This window comes from Phocoena phocoena, chromosome 3, assembly GCF_963924675.1.
Source record: "Phocoena phocoena chromosome 3, mPhoPho1.1, whole genome shotgun sequence".
NCBI classification, from domain to species: domain Eukaryota; kingdom Metazoa; phylum Chordata; class Mammalia; order Artiodactyla; family Phocoenidae; genus Phocoena; species Phocoena phocoena.
Genome location: NC_089221.1, coordinates 32,402,399 through 32,426,755, shown reverse-complemented (window position 1 = coordinate 32,426,755; position 24,357 = coordinate 32,402,399). Strand labels below are relative to the sequence as shown.

General features: G+C 34.3%; 1 protein-coding gene across 2 annotated transcripts in view; it reads left to right on the top strand.

The window, feature by feature from the left end:
* Positions 1-1,066: 1,066 nt before the first annotated feature.
* The window catches only part of RICTOR (RPTOR independent companion of MTOR complex 2), a 91,519-nt gene continuing 68,228 nt past the window's right edge, over positions 1,067-24,357 (top strand). For both annotated transcript variants that reach the window (XM_065873395.1, XM_065873394.1), the window contains exons 1-4: positions 1,067-1,156; positions 15,810-15,874; positions 16,956-17,087; positions 22,807-22,870. In XM_065873395.1, coding sequence (XP_065729467.1) covers positions 1,121-1,156; positions 15,810-15,874; positions 16,956-17,087; positions 22,807-22,870 — 297 coding nt within the window. In that variant the 5' untranslated portion in view covers positions 1,067-1,120. The remainder of the gene's footprint in view (positions 1,157-15,809; positions 15,875-16,955; positions 17,088-22,806; positions 22,871-24,357) is intronic.

Below are 24,357 nucleotides of genomic sequence, written 5' to 3'. Positions count from 1 at the left end.
TGAGTCATAGTATGACTTTGCTTCTTTGTATGTCTGATGATATTTGAATGCTAATCATTTTAAATGTTGCTTCATTAGGTGTTCCCTATTTTTTCTGTTCTTATGATTCTTCTTGAGCTTTGGTCTGAGACACATTTTAGTCACTTGGAAACAGTTTAATTCTTTCAAGTCTTGCTTTGGAGATTTGTTAGGTGGGATCAAAGAAATGTTTAGTCTATATCTGATTGTTCCCCACCACGAAGCCAAGACTTTTCTGAATACTGTAACCAATGCCCCATGCACTATTAAGGTTTTCAATATGGACATTAGGAACAAGCACTGCTCCCTGCGCTGTGTGAGCACAAGGTACTCATCCCTTTAATTCTTTCAAGTGGTAATTTCCTCACAAACATGCACCAATCATTGCTATATTGACTACATAAGGGATCCCTTTGCAGATGTCCAGTGTTCTCTCTCTGTGCAGTGCTCTCTTCTGTAACACTTTTTGGTCTACTGGGACTCTGAGCTCTGTCTCTTCAACTCAGACAGTTTGTCTGGGTTTCTCCTCTCAGCACCAAGGCCTGGAAACTCTAAAGACAGTAAGCTGGGGCAGTTGTAGAGCATGCTTGTTTATTTCTCATTTCTCAGGGATTATTTTTCTTTACTTCTTGATGTCCAGTGTCTTGAACTATCATTTTATATGTTTTGTTCAGTTTTTTGGTTGATTCAAATAGGACAGTATTTTTGGTGCCTGTTACTATTGTGTCAGTACATTGTGGCCAGAAGTGAAAATTGTGCTTGGGGTTGGGGTTGAAATTTAAGAATGAGTGGTTGAATAATTCCAGGTGATGATACACAGAGTTGCACCATAGGTATAAGTGGAGTAGAGATGTGAAGGTCATTCAGTGAGTCATCCACATGGACTTTGAAGTCTCCTAAGTAGATAGATTTCAGAGAGAGTGTAAGACTTTAAAGAAGCCAAGAGCCAAAGTTGTGAAGTTTTAATACTACACGGTTTGTGTGTTTGGTTAAGAAAATACTCTTTTAAAATTATGTTAAATTTCTTTTGTCTGTTCTAGAACCTTCTGATAACTTAAGGGAGATTCTCCAAAATGTGGCCAAATTGCAAGGAGTATCAAATATGAGAAAGCTAGGCCATCTGAATAACTTTACTAAGGTAAGTAACTTCATTCTTTGTATTACCATCTTAAATTCTTTTTTCCTTATTGTACTTTTTAGATGCTTCTTAACCACCATTAACAAGAAATTCTTGAGTATTCCTTCAGTATTAGTGCTTTCCTCTGCTGCTTCTCATGGATTTTTGTCATATGTTTTTAAATTTAAAAGTATATTTGAATAATGGGAAGCATTATATACTTGTTGTAAAAAATTTGGTAGGTTCAGAAGCGAATAAAGTAAAAAAAAACACTGAGAAGTCCATAATTCAATCTCCACTATTATTCACAGAATGATGTATTTCTTTTGCCTTTTTATATTCATTTTTATGTGATACTATAGGATAAATATGTTTGTACATAAGTATGTGTGTGTTGCTTTTCATAGGTGTAATAATTTCCAGAGAAGTATTACAACTTCCTCTCTCTTTCCCTAATACTCTATTCCCATTATCTGGATCTCAATTAGAGCTCAAGATAAACGTAGGGGCCCTTGTCCCAGATAAATATTGACTTGATCTCTGTTAGCAGCCAAGAATTCCCAAGTTTGATAGGTGGATTGGTGTGCTTTTGAGCCTGGTAATGCTGGACAGCCAACTCTTGGAAACACTAAAATGCCGTTATTTGAGGTGATGCCATAAATAGAGAGCAAAATGCCTTCTTTGGGAAAGTTTTTTTCCCTTTTTAGTTTACTAAATATAAACTGTTATACATTTTATTTTATTTTTTTATAATTTTTGTTGAAGTAGAGTTGATTTATAATGTCATGTTTCAGTATATATGCATACACATGTACATGTGTTCTTTTTCAGATTGCATATATATATGCATACACATGTACATGTGTTCTTTTTCAGATTGCATATATATATGCATACACATGTACATGTGTTCTTTTTCAGATTGCATATATATATGCATACACATGTACATGTGTTCTTTTTCAGATTGCATATATATATGCATACACATGTACATGTGTTCTTTTTCAGATTGCATATATATATGCATACACATGTACATGTGTTCTTTTTCAGATTGCATATATATATGCATACACATGTACATGTGTTCTTTTTCAGATTGCATATATATATGCATACACATGTACATGTGTTCTTTTTCAGATTGCATATATATATGCATACACATGTACATGTGTTCTTTTTCAGATTGCATATATATATGCATACACATGTACATGTATTCTTTTTCAGATTCTTTTCCCTTATAGGCTATTACAAAATACTGAGTATAGTTCCCTGTTGTACATTTTAAATGTAGGAATAATTGTTTGTTATAACCCCTTACTACTCAAAGTGTGATCCATATACCAGCAGCATTGGTGTTACCTTGGAGCTTGTTTGATATGTACAGTTTTTGACCCCACCCCAGACCTACTGAGCGAGAATCTACATTTTAATGAATATCTCAGGTGAATTTGGGTGTACATTAAAGTTTGAGCGGCACTGTTTTAATCCTTCCAAAATGTTTAATTCTCTGCTACCTGGTAGTTAGACTGTGGCTTGGATTTGATTTTATTTCATAGAAATAGAAGGGGATAAGAATATAGTCACTATGTAACCAAGTTGTTTTTTTCAGTATGGTGTTGTGTGATAAATATTTACAAAATAGATTAGTTTTTTTTTCTTTTCATAGTTAGGGAAACATAGATATGCATTTATTTTTTCTTAGTGAAACTTGGAAATATTCTGGCATTTTATTTTTATATAACAGATGAGAAAATTATTTTGTATGAGGGATGACAAAGTGATTTTTTTAAAAACAACTTTCAAAAACACTGAATGAGTGCTTGTGAAGGGGTTTTCAAAAATATCCCTGTGACGCAGACCTACTAGAGAGTGGACTTGAGGATACAGGGAGGGGGAAGGGGAAGCTGTGACAAAGTGAGAGAGTGCCATGGACATATATACACTACCAAACGTAAAATAGATAGCTAGTGGGAAGCAGCCTCATAGCACAGGGAGATCAGCTCGGTGGTTTGTGACCACCTAGAGGGGTGGAATAGGGAGGGTGGGAGGGAGGGAGACGCAAGAGGGAAGAGATATGGGAACACATGTATATGTATAACTGATTCACTTTGTTATAAAGCAGAAACTAACACCATTGTAAAGAAATTATACTCCAATAAAGATGTTTAAAAATATATCCCTGTGTATATTTTCATTTTTATCCATGTAATGAAAGTCTTCAAATACATTTCTTCAGTGTGCTAGTCAGATAATACCAAGTTTTTAAGACCTAGAGTCGTTCCACAGTTGCAAATGGCATCTCCTGGTTTCACTCCCTCTATTAAATTTCCCAGTTTTATGTCATCATTCTTCACCCAACCCTAATAATAATACGTCTTACCACTTGCCTAGATTTAACTGTTAAAAACAATTAGTAGAGGTTTTTGTCCTGTTTGAACTCATGGTTCCTGTCACAATCAGGTTGACATCTAGATATGTAGTTCCGAATCTCTTGACAACTGGGATTCTGAAAGTTGGGAGTGAATGTAAGAATGGCAGTGATTTCTGTTATTCCACTTTGGCACCAGAATGGGTACTAAAGCAATCTTAAAAATCTACAGTAGCACTATGCAGTAGACATATATGTGAGCCACATATGTAATTTTAAATTTCTAGTAGCCACACTAAAAAAAAGTAAAAGTGAAGTTATTTTTAATATATATTTTCTTTAGTCCAGTATATCCACATTATTATCATTTTATGTAAGGATAAAACATTAATGAGATATTTAATATTTTTTCATGCTAAATCTTTGAAATCAAGTGTGTATGTTATGCTTATAGCACGTCTCAGTTCAGGCTAGCCATATTTCCATGTTCACAGCCACCTGTGTATGGCTAGTAACTACTAACCATAATGGACATTGTACATACAGAACTTTTTGGAATGGGAGTGGTTTAAACATCTATTTCTAGGAATCTGTTGGACACCTTTCTTTTTCCCTTGTCTATTCTCCATTTATTTCTATCTAGATCCCCGTTTCTCTAGGGTTAAGGTCAGTTGCCTTCTCTCCCTTTTCCCCTGCTACATTTCTTTGTTTTTTTGAGTTTATCCCATAGTATTTCACTAAGTTGTTCCCTCCACTTGGTCTCTCCTTGATTTGTGTTCTCCCAGTCTCTTCTCCCGTTTCTCCTTCCCTCCACTCTCCTCCTCCCCTTTTTTGTTTTGCCATATCCTTTGTTTACAGTTTTCATATTTCTCTCTGAAAAGGGCTTGTAGCAGCCCTCTTATATGCTGTTTTAAATTATTTATGGATTTAAAAATCAGATAAACATACTTACTGGAATTTTTCTACAATATGAGGGACTAAACCTTGGGTCAGGGTGTGAGGGGGGCTGTTCAATTATTAAAATCCATGAACATGAGACTTGATAAAAACTCACTTGGCTGCCTGGTGATACAGTGAGGAAAGCATGAACTTCAGATCAAGTAAATGGGGTCTTACAGCCCAGCTCTGACCCTAACAAGGCAGTCTTGGGCAGATTTCTTTACTCAGAGATAATTTTGCTGCAGTTAGAAGCAAGGTGTCAGTACAGTGCCGGTACATAATATATACTCCATAACAGGTAATGCCTTACAATCTAGGGTTTGTTTTTTGTTTTCTTTTGCATTTTTTGCCACTTTTCAGGAATTTTTGTTGACTCTAAAAAGGTGAGTCTGCTTAATAGCTTGAGTTGCAGGTTGGTAAGCTGTTACTGTAACAGGGTTTTTCAACATGAGCAACATTGACATATTGGGCCAGATAATTATTTGTTTTGGGAAGCTGTCTTGTTCATTGTAGTGTGTTTAGCTGCATCCCTGGCCTCCACCCACTAGATACCAGTAGCGCACCTCCACTAGTTGTCACAAGCAGAAATGTCTCAAAGCATTGCTGAATGTTTCCTAGGGGACAGAGTCATCCCCTAGGTGATAAATAAAGGTCTGTAGGTTTTATTATAAAATTTCTCCAAACACCTAGCACAAAATAAATGCTTATTGAATTTAATCATAAAATAATGTGTCTTTGAATTCCATTTTGTTAGCGAGCTACGTTAATAAATATTTACAGAGCTGGTATTCTTTTAAAATCTGTAAGTTCGTTAATTTACAGAGTAAAATTTATAAATTCTTAGGAATCTCTAAGAATAGCTCTATAGAATAAGAAAATAAGAAACAGGATTATGATTCCAGGAGACTGGTTAGACAGGAGTTAGTTGGTCACCCTTCACTGTTCCTATAATAGGTTATATGTGTGTCTACTAAATTTTATCTGCTCTTTTGTTATCATTATTATTTATTGTGTGTGACTATCTTATTAAACTGAGTTTATTAAATACAAGAAATATGTATTTAATTTTTTACTCTTATATCCCTCTCCCCCAAATCCTGGCACATATCAAGTGTTTAATTAAAGGTATTGTATTACATTGGGATGATTTTGCAGTTTAAATAAGAGTTTTTGTTGTACTAGCATTTGTTTTGTTATTAAGTAACAAAACTAACTAGGATTAAGTTAATTTAGTAGATCAGTGGGGCTAAAATGTTTTAGAGGGTGGTCTTTATCTACAGAATTAAACCTCCTTTTAAGGTATGAAGAGAGGGTGCTAGTGTTGTGATCCTAGAACCATGTGAATGTCACACACCCATGCTTGCCTTCTGACATCATTTCACTAGATAAAGTAATGTGTGTAACAGGCTGCTGATGAATATAATCTTAGTATTCTATTTTTAAAACTGACAACATGCTCATAATCTAAAGACCTGTTTTTAAAGATGAAAATATTTTAGCTCTTTTACATTTTAATGTTCTCTTTTCCTATATTTCTCATATATTAAAAGCTCCAGAGGAATCTTTATTTTGTTCTGTTTTTAAAAACTTCAAAATTATATAAGTTAAATATAAAAATTTAAATGGTACTAAACAATATATGGTAAAAAGTGAAATTCCTCTTTCACATCTCCTTCCCATCCACCTCCTTACCCTGACAAAAATACCATTTCTCACAGGTAACCACTAGAAAGTATTTATTCTTCTCTGGTATAGTTATAAATATGTGTGTGTGTGTGTGTATTTCAGTGAGTTGTGAGAATTAAATAAGCTAAACAAAACGAAGTATCTAATATAATGCTCAGTTTATTTACCATTTATTATATGTATACATAAAGGTTTTTTTCAATGAGATCTTGAGATTTATTGATTTGTAGTTTGTGTCTTTTCCACTTTCCAATATATCATAGAGTCCTTTATTTTCTATAAATGTAGATCTACTTTTTAGTAGCTGCTTATGTGTGTTGATAGATGTATGTGTGTGTGCATATCCATCCGTATGTATGTATGTGTATGTGCATCCAAGTATACATACATATGCGTAATACATATACCGTAATTTATTTAATCATTCCATTAGAAAATAGAAGTTTTTCCTCCTTTTTGCATTTTAAATTAATGCATTCGTAACACTCTTGTGTAGAATAGAATTTTAAAAGTGTAATTATTTAGCCAAGAACATTTGTACTTTATATTTTAAAACCGACTTATAAATTGCCTTCTGAAAAGACTATGCTGTGGAATTCTAATTTGTGATAAGATTTTTTGAAGTTTGGATTATTCTTTCGGTTGCTCATTGAGGAGAACTGTTTAGTTAACCTTCAGAGCCATAAAAGTAAAATAGGAATAGCATTTAACTGCCCAGTTTTAACTGATCATTATATATTTTTTAAAGTTAATAATTTTAATAAGCAGCTCAGACATTTCTATTACCTAGAGACGGTTTAGACTTATATTTTAACTTTGTCAGAATATAATATTGTTGATAGCCCCCTTTGATTATTTTAGTATTTGTAAGAAAATTCTATGGATTAATGATAACAAATAGATTGATGTTGCACATGGATTCTAATAGGCAAAATATACCAGTGATATGTTATCAAAACCTTTACCTCATTCATTCATATTATTTTTTGGCCATGCTATGCGGCATGCAGGATCTTAGTTCCGCAACCAGGTATTGAACCAGTGCTCCCTGCAGTGGAAGCGTGGAGTCTTAACCACTGGACTTCCAGGGAAGCCCCATATCCCATTTAAAAATAAGATACTATGTAGCAGTATTTGTTTTGTTTATATTAAAAAAATTAAAATTAATAGTTATGCTCAAAATAATTGTGGACTTCTGATGATATTGAATACTTAAGTTGGTTTATAAGTAACAAATGTAACAAACCTAATTCAACTGAGCTAAAGTATCCATAAAAGGAAGTTATTTACTCTCATGATGAGGAAGACCACATGTCAGGTCTTAATTTCAGGCAGAATGACCTACAGGTTGAAAAAATGTTAATTACATTCTGTCTCTCCATTTCTCAGCTCTTTTCTTTTAGGTTAGCTTCATCCTCAAACACTTTCCATATGACTAAGATACATCATATTTATAGCTTTCAGTCATAAAAGGAGAGGGTAGCCCTCTCTTACAACTTCTACATGAACTCTGGTCCTATTTAGTGACATTAAGCTAGGTATTGTGACTGATAGTCATAAAAACACATGGGGTGGGGAGTGACTGAACTCCAGTGAAATATGTGATGTCTAATAATTTAGCATTTTAAGTGACTGTTAGGATGCTAATTCTTGCATTTTGAAAGGTCTTTAATGATTTCTAAGCATCAACAGTAATTTATTCTTAATATTAACAAACCTATGTGGTAGGGCAGGCATTGTTATAAGATAGAATTGAAGAAACTGCTACCTAATGATTGAAGGTTAATTAGTAATTCAGTCAGTAGTTGAGGCAGGATGAGATTCCCATTGTTTAAATTTACCAATTCAGCGTTCTTCTTACTATTTCTGCCTATCTCTTTCCCAGAGTTAAGAGTTGAAGGGTTTCAGCTCAATATCAAAAAAAACAAACAACCCAATCCAAAAATGGGCAGAAGACCTAAATAGACATTTCTCCAAAGAAGATATACAGATTGCCAATGAACACGTGAAAGGATGTTCAACATCATTAATCATTAGAGAAATGCAAATCAAAACTACAATGAGATATCATCTCACACCAGTCAGAATGGCCATCATCAAAAACTCTACAAACAGTAAATGCTGGAGAGGGTGTGGAGAAAAGGAAATCTTCTTGCACTGTTGGTGGGAATGTAAATTGATTAAGCCACTATGGAGAACAGTATGGAGGTTCCTTAAAAAACTAAAAATAGAACTACCATACGACCCAGCAATCCCACTACTGGGCATATACCCTGAGAAAACAATAATTCAAAAAGAATCATGTACCACAGTGTTCATTGCAGCTCCGTTTGCAATAGCCAGGTCATGGAAGCAAACTAAGTGTCCATCAACAGGTGAATGGATAAGGAAGATATGGCACATATATACAATGGAATATTACTGAGCCATAAAAAGAAATGAAATTGAGTTATTTGTAGTGAGGTGGATGGACCTAGAGTCTGTCATAGAGTGAAGTAAGTCAGAAAGAGAAAAACAAATACCGTATGTTAACACATATATATGGAATCTAAAAAACGAACAGAAATGGTCATGAAGAACCTAGGGGCAAGACGGGAATAAAGACGGAGACCTACTAGAGAATGGACTTGAGGACACGGGGAGGGGGAAGGGTAGGCTGGGACGAATTGAGAGGGTGGCATGGGCATATATACACTACGAAATGTAAAATAGATAGCTAGTGGGAAGCAGCCTCATAGCACAGGGAGATCAGCTTGGTGCTCTCTGACCACCTAGAGGGGTGGGAAAGGGAGAGTGGGAGGGAGACGCAAGAGGGAGTAGATATGGGGATGTATGTGTATGTATAGCTGATTCACTTTGTTATAAAGCAGAAACTAACACACCATTGTAAAGCAATTATACTCCAATAAAGATGTTAAAAAAAAAGAGTTAAAGGGTTTGATTTGTAGGGTTTGTTTATTTAAATCAGTAGATGAGTAAGGTAGTCCAGTCAGTCAGTACAAAAATTTTTTATTAAAATAATTTATTCTTATTCCTAATATTTTGAAACTTAACAATAGATGAACTGGTGATTAAAAGTGAAAGCGTAATGTGTCTTTTATAATCGAAAATTTAGAATCTTATCAATGTCTTCTCTGATTTCTTTAAATTAAATCTTTATTTATTTATTTTTGGCTGTGTTGGGTCTTCGTTTCTGCGCGAGGGCTTTCTCTAGTTGCGGCAAGCGGGGGCCACTCTTCATCGCGGTGCACGGGCCTCTCACTATCGCGGCCTCTCTTGTTGCGGAGCACAGGCTCCAGACGCGCAGGCTCAGTAGTTGTGGCTCACCGGCCTAGTTGCTCTGCGGCGTGTGTGATCTTCCCAGACCAGGGCTCGAACCCGTGTGCCCTGCTTTGGCAGGCAGATTCTCAAGCACTGCACCACCAGGGAAGCCCTTCTCTGATTTCTTATTCCTGATATATGTGAATTACTTACATACAGAAAATTTAGTCTCTACTTGGGATAATTCTAATTGAAAAGGGATATTTTCATTTAAGACTGATTAATAAGACCCCCTTCTATAATTCTGTAAACAATATGACAGCACAATTTAGCCACCATTGAAAGCATAGCCCTAATGTCTCTTACTGTCCCTGGAAAATAGGCAGATGATTATGACTAATATGCTGTGTTTCATTGCAAAGTGTTTTTTAGTTGTTACTGGTGATTTTCCAGTTTCCAACTGAGTGGACATTTTTCTCAGAAACGTTTCTTGCAGTTCAAATACATTTATATTGGGTAGCAGAAAATGAAACTCCTTTCTAAATAATTTCCAAATTGTGTGTGCTTGTTGGAAATCATAATAATAACTTTGAAAAAATTTTTACCTTTTCAACAAAACTGCTAATTATAGCAAATGTTAAATAGTGAACAGTTATACATTTTGTGGTTTGAGAAGGGGAGTAATTTTGAAATTATGTTTCTCTGAATCTGTAGTTTTCTGCAAGGATATCTAAGTGTGAAAAAGAAAATGCAGGAAAAGAGAACCAAGTGCATACTTAGGGGAGAAACTAACCCTTGACAGGGTAAGATTTTTTTATACTTCTACATTTCAAAGCATTTCATTTTATTAACAAACTGTAGCAGAAGAAAGGAAACACTGCCTTTTTAGAAATGGAGTTGTTTTAAGAAAACATTTCTCCCATTTTAAAAGCACAGTATCTTATATGTTAATAATAGAAAAATGAAGCTTAGAATTTTTTTTTTAAGTTTATGAATTAGAATACATCCAAGGTCTAAGTGATAACACCATGTTAAGGAGCCCTTTTATTTTTCTTTTTCATTAATATATGGTACCATATAGTGACAGTGCTAGTAATCTGAAATATCTGGGGAATCTCGAATACTAAATTATTTTTCGTAGTGTAGTGATAAGGTTCTTTTTGTGTGTGTTTTAATCCTTTGAAATGGGCAATATTTGTATGTGTGTTTTTAGTTAGCTGTTCTGGGAAAAAAATAATAAATTCACTTACTCATTTTATGTGTTCATAGCCAGAGTGTGATTCTCCAGACTCTTGATTCATACCATTTTTGAGGCTGGAGAAATGAAATAAGATGGTAATGTTCAGTTATTCTATTTTTAAATTCATCCCCTGCCCCCATGTAAATTTTTTTTGTTTTTTGTTTTTGTTTTTTCTTTTCCCATGTAGATAATTTTAGTACTAAAGTACAGTCACATTTCATTGGGCTCTGGACTTAGACTGGTTTGGTTTGATTTCTGGCTTTACCACTTGATAGCTTTGTGGTGTTTGGAAGTCATATTACCATCTCTAGCCTCAGTAGTCTTTATTTACCAAAATATTACTTACTTTCTAGGGTTGACAAGATTAATAGTCAATAAATGCTACTTCTGTTACTATTTATGAATACTGTACTGTATGTATAACCCTTCCCAGATTAGGTAAGTAATAGATATTCATTGTAAACATTTATAAAATACAGAAAAGCACAGAAAGGAAAATAAATCACCTATGATACTTCAAATTTTTTTCATTATTTATTTATTTTGAATTTTGTTTTTTTTATGCAGCAGGTCCTTATTAGTGTACTTTCATTTTTTGATGTTAAAATGTTGATGTATAGACTTCTTTAAAAATGTACTTTAAAAATGTATATATTTTTTAAAATGTATATCTTTTAGAATATTTTCCCTAACTCACCAATACATTATGCAGGTTATTTCTTGTGTTTCAGTATTATGTAATATTAACATCTGCATAAGGTTCCTCCTTTATGAACATTTTGTTTCTAGTTCCTTATTATTGTAAATTATGTCTTAAGGATCTTGTGCTTGAACCTACTTTATATTTTAAGTTATTAATATAAATCACCAAAAGCAGGTCCTGATTTTGGTGCATTTTTCCAATTTATTTTACAATATGTGTTTAGTTTATAATTCCATCAACAGTGCATTTTCTTATCTGGTATAATCATGTTAAAAAACAGTTTCTTGCCAGTTTGGTAAGCTTTATTTAAATGGCATTTTCCAATGTATTTGATTCAGATTTTAGGAAATAGGAAATATGTCATGTTTATTTATCAGTTTTATTTCTTCAGTAAATTCTCTGTGCATTTTATTTACCTCTTCTGATAAATCTTTCTGCAGTTTGTTTAGACCTTCACATTATAAGGTCCTGCCCATATTACTTTGCTGTGAGAGTGGAGTGTTACGAGCTGAATTGTGCTCCATCCTCCACCCCCTGCCCCCAAGTTTGTTTGTTGAAGCTCTATCCCAGTACCTCAGAATGTGTCTCTATTTGGAGATAATTCCATTAGAGAGGTAATTAAGGTAAAACGGAATTACATGGGTGGTCCCTAATCCAATATGACTGATGTACTGATAAGTAAAGATAAAGACACAGACACACATAGAGGAAAGATCATGTGAAGACACACAGAGAGATGATAACCATCTACAGGCCAAGGAATGAGGCCCTCAGAATAAAGAAACTCTGTCAAGACACCTTGATATTGGACTTCTAGCATCCAAAATCATGAAAAAATAAATTTCTGGGTGACAAGCCACCAGATTTGCTGTATTTGTCACAGCAGCCCTAGCAAACTAATATAGGGCCTAAACCTTTTGCCTATTATGTTTTTCCAATTTTTTTTTTTTTTTTTCTGCAGTATGTGGGCCTCTCACTGATGTGGCCTCTCCCATTGCGGAGCACAGGCTCCGGACGCGCAGGCTCAGCGGCCATGGCTCATGGGGCCCAGCCGCTCCGCGGCATGTGGGATCTTCCCGGACCGGGGCACGAACCCGTGTCCCCTGCATCAGCAGGCGGACTCTCAACCACTGTGGCACCAGGGAAGCCCTCCAAATATTTTTGACTAATATGTTATTTAACTTTTAATTTTAGGTATGCCATTGGTTTTCTAGAGATATAGAAATTTTCCTGTCTTGTCCCAAAGCTTAGGAAATCTTACATTATTATTATTTTTTAAACATCTTCATTGGAGTATAATTGCTTTACAATGGTGTGTTAGTTCTATTGATACACGTATGTATAAAAAGTCTCATCCTTCTCAGTATTTAAGTACTTACAACATTGTATAACAATACAATAAAAACAAATAAAAATTTTTTCATACTCTTTGACACTCTAAACCTTCTTTGTTTATCATATTGCAGAATTTTAAGGAATTTATAGGATACAGTATAATCATTTTGGATAAAGGCCTGTGAAGGAAAGCTTTTTAGCTTGTTTTGCCTATTTACCTATTTACACAGCAGTTTCCTGCCACATAAAGTGATCATTTTTATAGTCTTTTCCCCTGCTGTGAAAATGTTACAGTATCTGAGGGTTCCTGCATTCCTATCCCCTACCCTGTTCTATTTGCAACATCTTTCTTCTTTTTGTTTTTGCCTCTGAAGAAGAAATTGGACAGGAAGTTTTACAAGGATCCTACCAATAGAACAGTGAGTTTATATCATCAGTTTTTTTGCTACAATATTGTGCTTTTCACAGAGGCAGATGTGCTGGTCACTTTGGTTGGTTTTTAACTTCATAACTTCATACTGAGGAAGAGTAATAACAGCACTTGAAGACCCTTCTGATCCTTCATGTTAATGAAATGATCAACTTTCTCTTTAATCCTTTTCAGTTAGGCCCAATAAATAACTTGCGAAGCTTTATGTAACTTTTAGATAAAAGTCAGTTTTCAAAACTCACACTAGATCAACATGATATGTTGTTATCCAGGTGGGGTGCAAATAGCTAGTATTAGATCAGTATTCTTAATAAAAAAAAAAAAAAAAAGCCTGTTTGAAGGCATCAGGCAACTATTCTGGCTGTAAGTGGGATAGGAACCAAGACTTCAGAGAAGAGAGAATCTTGTGGAGATGATCTAACTTCTCCAGCAACATTTACCTGGGGGATACTGGCTAATGTGGAATGTGGACAGGAAGCTGAATATTTAGACTGTAGTCCCAGGAGTACTATTGCTGAAACATGGGAAAAACAGCACAGAACTTTTGATGGAGACCATCAAATGGGAGAAATCAAGTAAAAGGAGATTCTCCCCTCAGTACATTTATTTGTTGAATCCTGGGATGGGAAATATAAAATCCTAAGCAGAAAATCTTTGAAAATCAGGGTGGACTTTCTAGTGTTTTTATAAAACAAAAATGAGACATGTCATCCTCTTGAGATTGGTCCCCTGAACAACAAGCTTTCAGTTGAAACCTGGGGGAAAAACCAGAGGTAGACTGAGTATTACCAGGGCAGCAGCCTAATATGGACTCACCATTGTCTATTGGCCTGACAAAGAAAAGGATGAACGCTTTGTGGAGAAAGATAATGTAGTCAGGAATCTCAGTGCTTTGTGGAGAAAGATAACGTAGTCAGGAATCTCTGCAAGTTTTTATGTACAAAGATTATAGGATCCACCAAAAGACAGGACTACATGACCAGAACAAATGGAAAAACAGATAATAAAAACAAACTCAGAGATTATCTACATCATTCATTCCATTTAGATGATAAGCACTTTAAATATTTAAAATGTAGTTAATGTATCAAGAAAATAGAGGAAACTGGAGAAAATAGGTGAAAAAAGATTTTTTCATTATGATATTGGATGTGTACAAAGTTAAATGGAAACATGATAGGTAAAATTAAAAATTCACTAGGTAGGTATAATAGAAGATTAGACTTATCAGAAGATAAGTAAATAGGAAATACCCAGCTGAAGGACAGAAAAAAGAAAGGAGAAAACAGAAAAGAGGACTTAGAGATTTATGGTATACACAAAAAGATTGAACATTTGAATTATCAGAAAAAGAGGAGAGAGAATTGGGCAAAACTACTTTTGAAGAGATACAGAATTTTCTAAAACTGATAAAATATATCAACCTAGAGATTCGGAAATTTCTGTTTTCCCTAAGCAGGGATGCAAATAAAACCACCCTTGAACAGCAAGAGTGCTGAAACCAAAGATAAAAAAATCTTGAAAGGAGTCTGACAAAAAGGATAAGACCTTCAAAGGAGCCAACAGTAAGACTCATATCAGACTTCTCAACAAACAATGGAAGCCATCTTGAAATTGTTTTAAGAAAAGAGCAAACTTAACAATTTATATAAATCTAGCAAAATGTCCTCCATAAACATAAGTGGGAAAAAACCATTTCTGGACAAACAAAAACAAAAAAAATCCATTGCCAGCAACCTTGGCTATAAAACAAATGAAGATACCAATAAAACAGATCAACAACAATGAACTGAGGATTCTTTAGGCAGAAGAGAGAACATCCCATAAAGGTACCACTGGAGTGAAGAGTAATAGAAGTGGTGAATTTGAGAGTAAATATAAATTGATATTGACTAAATATTAACTAAAAATAAAAATAGTGTCTTGTGGGGCTTAAAAGATAGAAAAAACAAAAAGTGAAAGATGAGAGGAGTAAATGGAGTTGAAGTATTGGGGTCTCATATTATTGAGAACATGGTAAAGTAGTAATTTCTGTTAGACTGTAATAAGTCAAAAATGCATGTTGTAATCTCTATGGTAACCACTAAAAGAATATAGTTTTTTTTCATAGATTTATTATTTATTTTTGGCTGTGTCAGGTCTTAGTTGCAGCATGTGGGATCTTCATTGAGGCCTGCGGGATCTTTTGTTTCAGCACGCAGGCTTCTCTCTAGCTGTGGCGTGTGGGTTTTCTCTTCTGTGGTTGTGGTGCGTGGGCTCTGTAGTTTGCAGCATGTGGGCTCTAGTTGAGGTGCATGAGCTCAGTAGTTGTGTCGCGCAGGCTTAGTCGCCCCATGGCATGTGGGATCTTAGTCCCCTGACAAGGGATCGAACCCATGTCCCCTGCATTGCAAGGTAGATTCTTTACCACTGGATCACCAGGGAAGTCCCAGGAATAGTTTTTAAAACAGTAAGAGTATGGAGGGGGAAAAAAGAATAATAAAAAACAGCTGGTTAATTCAGACAAAGGCAAGAAACCTAGAACTGTCAGGTCAAATAAATGATAGGATGATAGAAATAAGTCATATTTAGACAGTAGACTCATATATTTTTCAAAATTTTATTAGAGAAAAACATCTTTTTATTGCAGTCTAAAAAGGTAATGTATGTAAATAAGCAAAAATACATGCTTATGTTTATGCATACTTGTTTTTCTGACAGCTGCTTTGTGATATTGGCCACAATGAAGAAAAACTGGGTTTTAACTATGAGGATATCATAATTTGGTAAGTATAGTTCAGTTGCCTTCCTCATCCCTTCTGGATTTTAGTAATTTCAGTTTTAGTAATTTTAAACTAAAAATAGATTATAACACCTTGTTTTGATTTTATAGAAACAGTTCTTTGAATGTTAGAAAAATTCAGGATCTCCAGCATTTTTAACTGTTATCCTATTATTCTTACTGATATTTTGTAATTGTCAAATATAAAGAACCAAAGCTAATGTTTTCGAAAAGTACCTGGACTTCTACAGTCTAAACTTCTAAGTTAAATCGCAGAATAAAAGTTCTCATATTATTTCTAAGAGCAAGAAGAACCTGTACAGTTATCTCTAGATCTCACCTAAGACACAGTGTGCTATGGCAAACTTGATTTGCTCAAGCCCACGAGAGGCTTAATGTTACAGTTTCATAGCCATCGTTTTGGCATCGTTTAAAATTGGTATAGGGCTTCCCTGGTGGCGCAGTGGTTGAGAGTCCGCCTGCCGATGCAGGGGACACGGGTTCGTGCCCCGGTCCGGGAAGATCCCACATGCCGCAGAGCGGCTGGGCCCGTGAGCCGTGGCTGCTGAGCCTGCGCGTCCGGAGCCTGTGCCCCGCAACTGGAGAGGCCACAACAGTGAGAGGCCTGTGTACCGCAAAAAAAATAAATAAATAATAAAATAAAATAAAATAAAATTGGTATAAGTAGTTTCTTCCTACTGTCATTTTAAAGTATTTTTATTTATTGGTTTAAACCAATGATTCTTTGGGAGAAGTGAAACAAGTAGGTAGAGGTGGATAGACTGTAGAGGCATATGTGATACAGCTTGAAAAAGGCATATTTAATTTCCCACTGTTTATATAAAATAAACTACAGAAGGTAGAACAAAACGCTTAACATTTTCTTGATTGGTAGGAATATACCAAGGAGACAAAAATTAAAAAATAACATTAGTGAAGTTCCATGGCTTACAGTGAATGATTTTTATATATGTAAAATGACAAGTAGCTTTGCTTATTTCAACTGAAGAAGGATTTGGTATCATAATTTTATGTGTATTTGAAACTCATGCAGCAAGAGTTTTTGTTTGTTTGTTTTCATATAGCTTGCGGTTAGCTTTATTGAATGAAGCAAAAGAAGTGCGGGCGGCAGGGCTACGAGCTCTTCGGTATCTCATCCAAGACTCCAGTATTCTGCAGAAGGTGCTAAAATTGAAAGTGGACTATTTAATAGCTAGGTAATTTTCTTAGAGCTCCCTATGTTTTTATATGTTTTTTAAAATTGTGTATTAAGTTTTAGCATACCTACCATAAAGTATACACATTTTTAGTGTAAAGCCTGATAATTTTTACAGGTAGATACAACCGATTACCCTATTATCCTGAGTAAGATATGGAACATTTTCAGCATCCCAGTCAAGTTCCCTTGTGTCCCCAGTCAGTAGGAAACATTACTCTGGCCTTTTTCATCCTAGACTAGTTTCTCCTATTCTTGAGTATCATATATTGGAAGTATACATTACTCTTTTCTTTCCTCAGTGTTATCTGTGAGATTTATCCATGTTGATTTAAAAATAAAATTTCTGTGTAGTATTTTATGTTGTGAATAGAGCACAATTTATTTAATCCATTCTGTTGATTTTTTCTTGGTTGTTTTCAGTGTTTGGCTATTTTGAATAAAGCTGCCCTGAACATTCTTGCACAAGTCTGTTGGTGGACGTGTGCACTCATTTCTCTTAGGTATATATGTAGGAGTGGAATTGCTGGGTGATAAGTTTTATGTTTAACTAACTTTAGTAGTTACTGCCTAACAGTTTTCCAAAGTGATTGTACTGATTTACACTCCTATCAGAAATGTTTGAGAGTTCCAGTCCCTCCACATCCTCATCAGCATTTGCTCTTTTCAGTTTTTAATTATACCTTTTTCTGCTGTGGTTTTCATTGTGAGTTTCATTGTGGTTTTAATTTCTGTTTCCCTTTCATTTGCTTGCTGACTATTTGGATATCCTCTTTATCTTTTGCTCATTTATAAATTGGATTGTCTATCTTTTTGCGTAGGAGTTCTTGGTATCTTCTGGATATGATTCCTTTCCAGTATATGTATTGAGAATATCTTCTCCAAGTCAGTCTACCTTGTCTTCTTACTCTTCTTAATTAATAAAATCCAATATAGCAGTCTTTTATTTTATAGTTAATGTTTTTGGTCTCTTTGGACGATAATATCCTATTTTTTCTTCTAAAGTTTTTATTCCGTATATGTTGAAATAGGTGTTAGGTCACAATTCATTTTTATCAATATCCAATAAATATTAGAGGCATTTAGTGAAAAGATTCTCCTTTCATGTCTAAACTAGTTTCATTTTTGTTGTAAGTCAGGTAAATGATAAGTATGTTTCTGTTTTTGCTTTCCCTATTCTCTTTGTTTGGTCTATTTGTCTATTCTTGCTCCGTTTTCTCCCTGTCTTAAATGACTGCATCTTAACAGTAAGTGTTGATATGTATTAGTATAAGTCCTCCAGCTTTTCCTCTATTTTGGGTTCAGTATTTCCATGTGAATTTTAGAAAATCAACTTGTCTATTTCCATAAAACTTTCCGGGATATCTATAGTAATTGCATTGAAGCTCTGTGTTAATTTGGGGTGAATTGATATCGTAATAATATCGAATCTTCCAAACCTTTATTTATTTGGAACTTTAATTTCTCTCAACATTTTGTAGTTTTCTATGCAGAGAGGTCTTGCACATATTTGTTAGGTTTATCATAAGGCATTTATTAGATATAGTATTAATGTAATTAAAATTTTTCTTTTTCATAGTTTTTGCTGCTAATATATAGAAAAATAATTGTAAGTTTTAATGTTTTGTTTTTGTATATTCTTATCTCGGTGATCTGACTAAATTCACTTTTTATTTCTAATTGTTTTTAAGGTTATTTTAGAGTTTCTGTGTACATTAGCATTAATTGCAAATGATGACCCTTTTATTTCTTCCTTCCCAATCCTTATATTTTTCTTTTCCTCACCATATCTCACTGGTTAGAATATTGCACTGACTAGAAATGGTAATTGGATAACTATGTTTTGCTCCTGAACTCAAGTTGAAAGTGTTCAGTATTTTGCCATTATTTATGATACTTGCTGTAGACTCTTAGTGGATTTCTTTATATTCCTTGTTTGCATTCCTGAAGTAAACACCACTTTTTAATGATGTCTTTTTATTTCACATATAACTGTATTGGGTTTGCTAATATTCTGTGGAAAAATTTTTGCAGTTATGTTTATGAGAGGTATTGGCCTATGTTTTTCCATTGTTCTAATATTCTTTTTGGTTTTGGTATCAAGAGTATGTTTATAAAACAACTAAGGAAATGTTACCCCCTTTTTATATTCTCTGGAAGAATTTATGTAAGAACTTATGTAAGATATTGCTGTTTACCTTACATGATTAGTAGAGTTCACTGGCGAATCTGTCTGGCCCTGGGGTTTTCTTTTTTAGGAAGTTTTAATATCATGGACTCAATTTTTTTTTTATTTTGGCTGCGTTGGGTCTTTGTTGCTCTGCGTGGGCTTTCTCTAGGTGCGGCGAGCGGGGGCTACTCTTCATTGCGGTGCGTGGGCTTCTCATTGCAGTAGCTTCTCTTGTTGCGGAGCATGGGCTTTAGGCACGTGGGCTTCAGTAGTTGCAGCACGTAGGCTCAGTAGTTGCAGTGCGTGGGCTCTAGGGCACGAGGGCTTCAGTAGTTGTGGCACATGGGTTTAGTTGCTCTGTGGCATGTGGGATCTTCCCGGACTAGAGCTCGAACCCGTGTCTCCTGCATTGGCAGGCGGATTCTTAACTACTGCGCCACCAGGGAAGTCCCCCTGTCAGTTCTTGCTTTATATATTTTGAAACCTTGTTACTGCATTCATATTTAGAATTGTTAAACCTTCTCATTGGCTAATCCTTTCCTGGTTATGAAATGTCTCTCTTTATTCCTAGTAATACTTCTTTTATGAGTGTTCATGTTATCTAATGTTAATATAGCTATACTAACTTTATTTTATTTAGGGTTTGCACAATATATCCTCTTCAGTCCTTTCACTTTCTTTTTTTTTGTTCTTACATTTAAGTTTCTCTTCCGTTAACATCATATAGATTTTTTAAAATCTAGTTTGACCATCTTTGTCTTCTAATTGGATTAGACTATGTCTAGTGGTTTTTTATATGCAGGGTCTATGTGCTTTATCTAATGTAATTATATTTATGAGTTTGTCATCTTGCCATTAGTTTTCTCATATATTTGACTTTGCTGTCTTGCTGTTCATATTCTATTTGTCACGTCTATTCTTTGGTCTTGCATTGCTCCTTTTTTGTTTCTTTGGGAATAATCAAGAATTTTTTTCCTCTTCTATTAATGTCTTGGTTTTAAAGCCTTTTCTTCTATTAGCAGTTGCCCTAGAGATTACATTTATCCTTGATATGTTAAGGTTTACCATTTTTATTACAACCAGAACAATGCAGGAAACCTCTTCCAGCTTGACCATCAGCTCCCCTCTGCCTTATTTCTACATATATTTGTAACCCCACAGGATAGTCCTGTTACTGTATTAAATTGGAACTAGAGATACTTACTTATGTTATTTACCCATTCCAATATTCTTCCTTCTTGCAATTCCACCCTTTTATCTTGGGTCACTTTCTTGAATTTCCTTTACTATTTTCTCATAGTGTAGGTATACTGGAGTTGAATTCTCTCATATTTTATTTGTCTATAAATCCTCTATTTCCCTTCCCATTTGAAGGGTATTTTTTTGACCAGTTACTATTTTTCAATGCTTTAAATAAGTTATTGTCTTCTGGATTTTGTTTTTTTTTTGTTGAACAGTAAGTTGTCTCTTCTTGTTGCTTCTTTTTCTCCTTTGGCTACTTTAAAGGTTTTTTTTCCTGTTACTTTCTCTCCTATCCCCTGGTACTCCAGCTGCAGAGTGTTGAATCTGTTCACTGTGCCACATGTCTCTAATGCCCTTACTGTATTTTCAATCTTTGTTGTTGTTAATCTTTGTGCTTCAGTGTTGTTACTTTCTACTTACCTGTTTTTGTTTTTTTTTTTTGCGGTACGCGGGCCTCTCACTGTTGTGGCCTCTCCCGTTGTGGAGCAGGCTCCGGACCACAGGCTCAGCGGCCATGGCTCACGAGCCCAGCCGCTCCGCGGCATGTGGGATCTTCCCAGACGGGGGCACGAACCCGTGTCCCCTGCGTCGGCAGGCGGACTCTCAACTACTGTGCCACCAGGGAAGCCCCCAGTCTCTTGAATTTTTAATTTCAGTTATTGTATTTCTGTGATTTATATTTTACTCTTACTTAAACATTCTAGGTCTCTGCTTTATTTTCTTGAGCATAATAATCATAGTTATTTATGACAGTTCCAGTATGTGAGTCACCTGTGTTCTGTTTCTATTATCATTTTCTTTTCTTGGTTTTTGGTTACTCAACCCTTTGTTTGTTTTAAAGCATACCTCATATTATATGTGATTGGATGTGAACATTGTATGTTAAAAGTTTTTGGCTCTGGATCATGTTATTTTTCTCTTAAAAGGGTTAAGCTTTATTCTGGAATGTTGGCTTATCACACTGATTGTGTTAAAATTTGTTTTTTTTTCCTTTGCCTTTGCTCTAGGAAGTGGCTATATGGAGTCTCAAGTGAAAATGTAGATATTTAGCAGAACCTCTTCATCCCGACCAGCCTTGAGCCCTAACATCTTTCTTAGAATATTATGTACCTGCTAAAATGTCTGCTCAGTTCCTTGGCTTCTCAGCAGTAGCTTTTTGCTTGGTTTCTTGGACTTTAACTCTGCATTTGTACAACATAGAAATTGGCAAGTGTGTTGGAAAGGGGATGGCATGCAGATTCTTGCTTATACTCCTGTTTTCTTTTCTTTGAGATTTTTTCCCCTCAAGTCCCAGCCACTTTGGTTGCCCTAAAGTTCAGTCTGTCTCTCCAGTACAGGAAGATTTTTGCTTTCTTTTAGGATTCTGTTCCCCTAAAACTGGGGATTGGCAGGTGTCCCCAGGGACAAAGCCTGAGTGGATATGGAGCTTGTGCTTCTCTTTCCAGGGAGTATTATCCATTGCCCTTTTAACAGTTGCTTTACAAAGTACTATGTTTAGCCTTTATAGTTATTTTTGGCAGGAGGATTGGTCTGATCTGTTGTGGCCAGAAATGAAATTATATGTCTATTTGCTTCTTATTAAAGTTGTTTTAGATTAATTATATTCAGATAGCAGAAATGCTTTTGAATAGCAAACTATCTATGTATTGATATATAAAGTATTAATTAGAATTGTGAACTGTCTAAACATAAGTAAAAATGAATTATTCTTCCACATATACCAAAGACTCTTTAGAAATTGAATAATTTAATAAATTTTATAGAGAAATGTCAGTTAAGTGATATATGAGCATTAATTTTTGAAGTACAGTCACATTTCAAATTATATTTTGGTAAAATAGAATTATTGTGGCTAATATAAGACTTTTAACTTAGTTATAACATGTAAAATTTAGGCTCTGGTTAAAATCACAATTAAACTAAAACATAGACTTTGAAATATTTCTCCTTCACAATTTTTATAAAGTATCTGTGAACTTTATCAAAGATAGGTGAATATTTTTTCAGTAGATTTCTGATATTTTGCTTTATAAATATGTTTATTATTTCTGTATAGATATATATAATTCTGTAAATTACGGTATTCTTCTTTCCTGGAGTTTTAAGTGAAATAGTTTTGAAATGTTTTATTACAATAAGTATTTATCACTAGAGATATTAAATAAATATTTGCTGGTACTGAAAAATAACTTGTATTAACATTTACAAATACTATATTGACATGAACATGGGTCTGATCATGGTATTATACAAAAAAATTGTTTAATAAGATTTTTATCAATAATTAAATATTTTATGTATTATTTAGGTGCATTGACATACAGCAGAGCAACGAGGTAGAGAGGACACAAGCACTTCGATTAGTCAGAAAGGTAGGCTCTGTGTCTGAGAATAAAGGCAGATTTATGATTTTCATGTTAAGCATTTTACATTTTTAGATTTAGACTGTGAAATCTTTCTGTTAAAATTGAAAGACTGAATTCTCATTAAACATTTTTATTTTGTTAAAATGAGTTAAATAAGTATTAAAACTTAAAGATAAGCATAAATATGTTGTGTAATTATTCTATGTGGGTATAGCTAGGGCAGTATTTTTTATAAAATGTTTATTGTAAAGAATATTTTTTCCTGCAGTAGGCATATAAATGAAATTACTGCTTTTATATGTTATTGGAGAAAGAGGATTACTTGCCCCCAACCCTTATTTTTTCTTAATTATATGCTTGGAGTTAATTCTATTAAATGAATGTCAAAAATAATTACAGGCTGATTGTTTTGAAGATGAATTTGGATACATCAGTAGGCACTTGCAATAAACAATTCAGGCCATTGTACAGGATAAAAGGTCAAAATCTAAACTCCCCAAGAGAGGGTGTTGAGGATAATCCATAATGCTTCTAATGAGAGAGGCCTTCCAGGAGTTTTTTTATTGTTATTTAATGTGATGTGATGCCCTAATGGCAGAGGAATAGAGTAAACTGAGAGTTAATTTGGTTAGGGTACAGTTTGTGTAAGAATTTTATCATGTTTCATCATAAAGTATCATGTTTCATCTTAAAAATTCATAAAACTGATGCAGTGTATGTTTGTTTTAATGTAAAAACATCTAAGATTATTTAACAGTTAACTTTTTTAGCTCTTCTCCTTTTTTCCCACCTTTGAATACAGTGCATGCTCCAGAATTGCAGACTGTTGAGTTTGTGCATTAACTAGATCTCCTTTTTCCTTTTTCTTCCAGTTGTTCAGCTTATGGTTAGTAATAGTACCCACAGGTGAGCATAGTAAGGAAGAAGTAAATGGATGAGTTGTCTTAAAAGAAGTTTGCAGTTCTAGTTAAGAGTGATATTGGAGATAGATTTAAAAAATGTTTGTTATAGGGTAAATTGTTATGTTGGCACCGTGATTTGACTCTTCATATTTAAATATAAAAATTAGGTTTATGATTTTTACTTATACGTACAACCTCTTCTACTGCATGATTTTGAGAATTCAAGATAAGAAAACAAAATTTGTTTCTGAAGAACCTAGAATAGCTCTTTGGTTATTTGAGTTATATAAATGTCAGTATTTATCATACTAGGAATTAAAAGTGAGAAATTAAAAAATATATTAACATATTAAAAAATAACAAACTCATTACAAGTAAACATAAGTAACATATTTTTATAAAAATAACTGTTTTCCAAAGATAAAGTTAATGAGTAGAGTGGCATTATTTTAGATTTATACAAATTTCTGTAGTGTTTGTCCTGATAGAAGATACCTGGATTGTCATATTTGCTTTTGTATTCAGTCTCTTGTGATTTCACATGCAGTGGAGCCTCTGGAAAACTTCCATATGTACTTGTGAGAGTAAAAA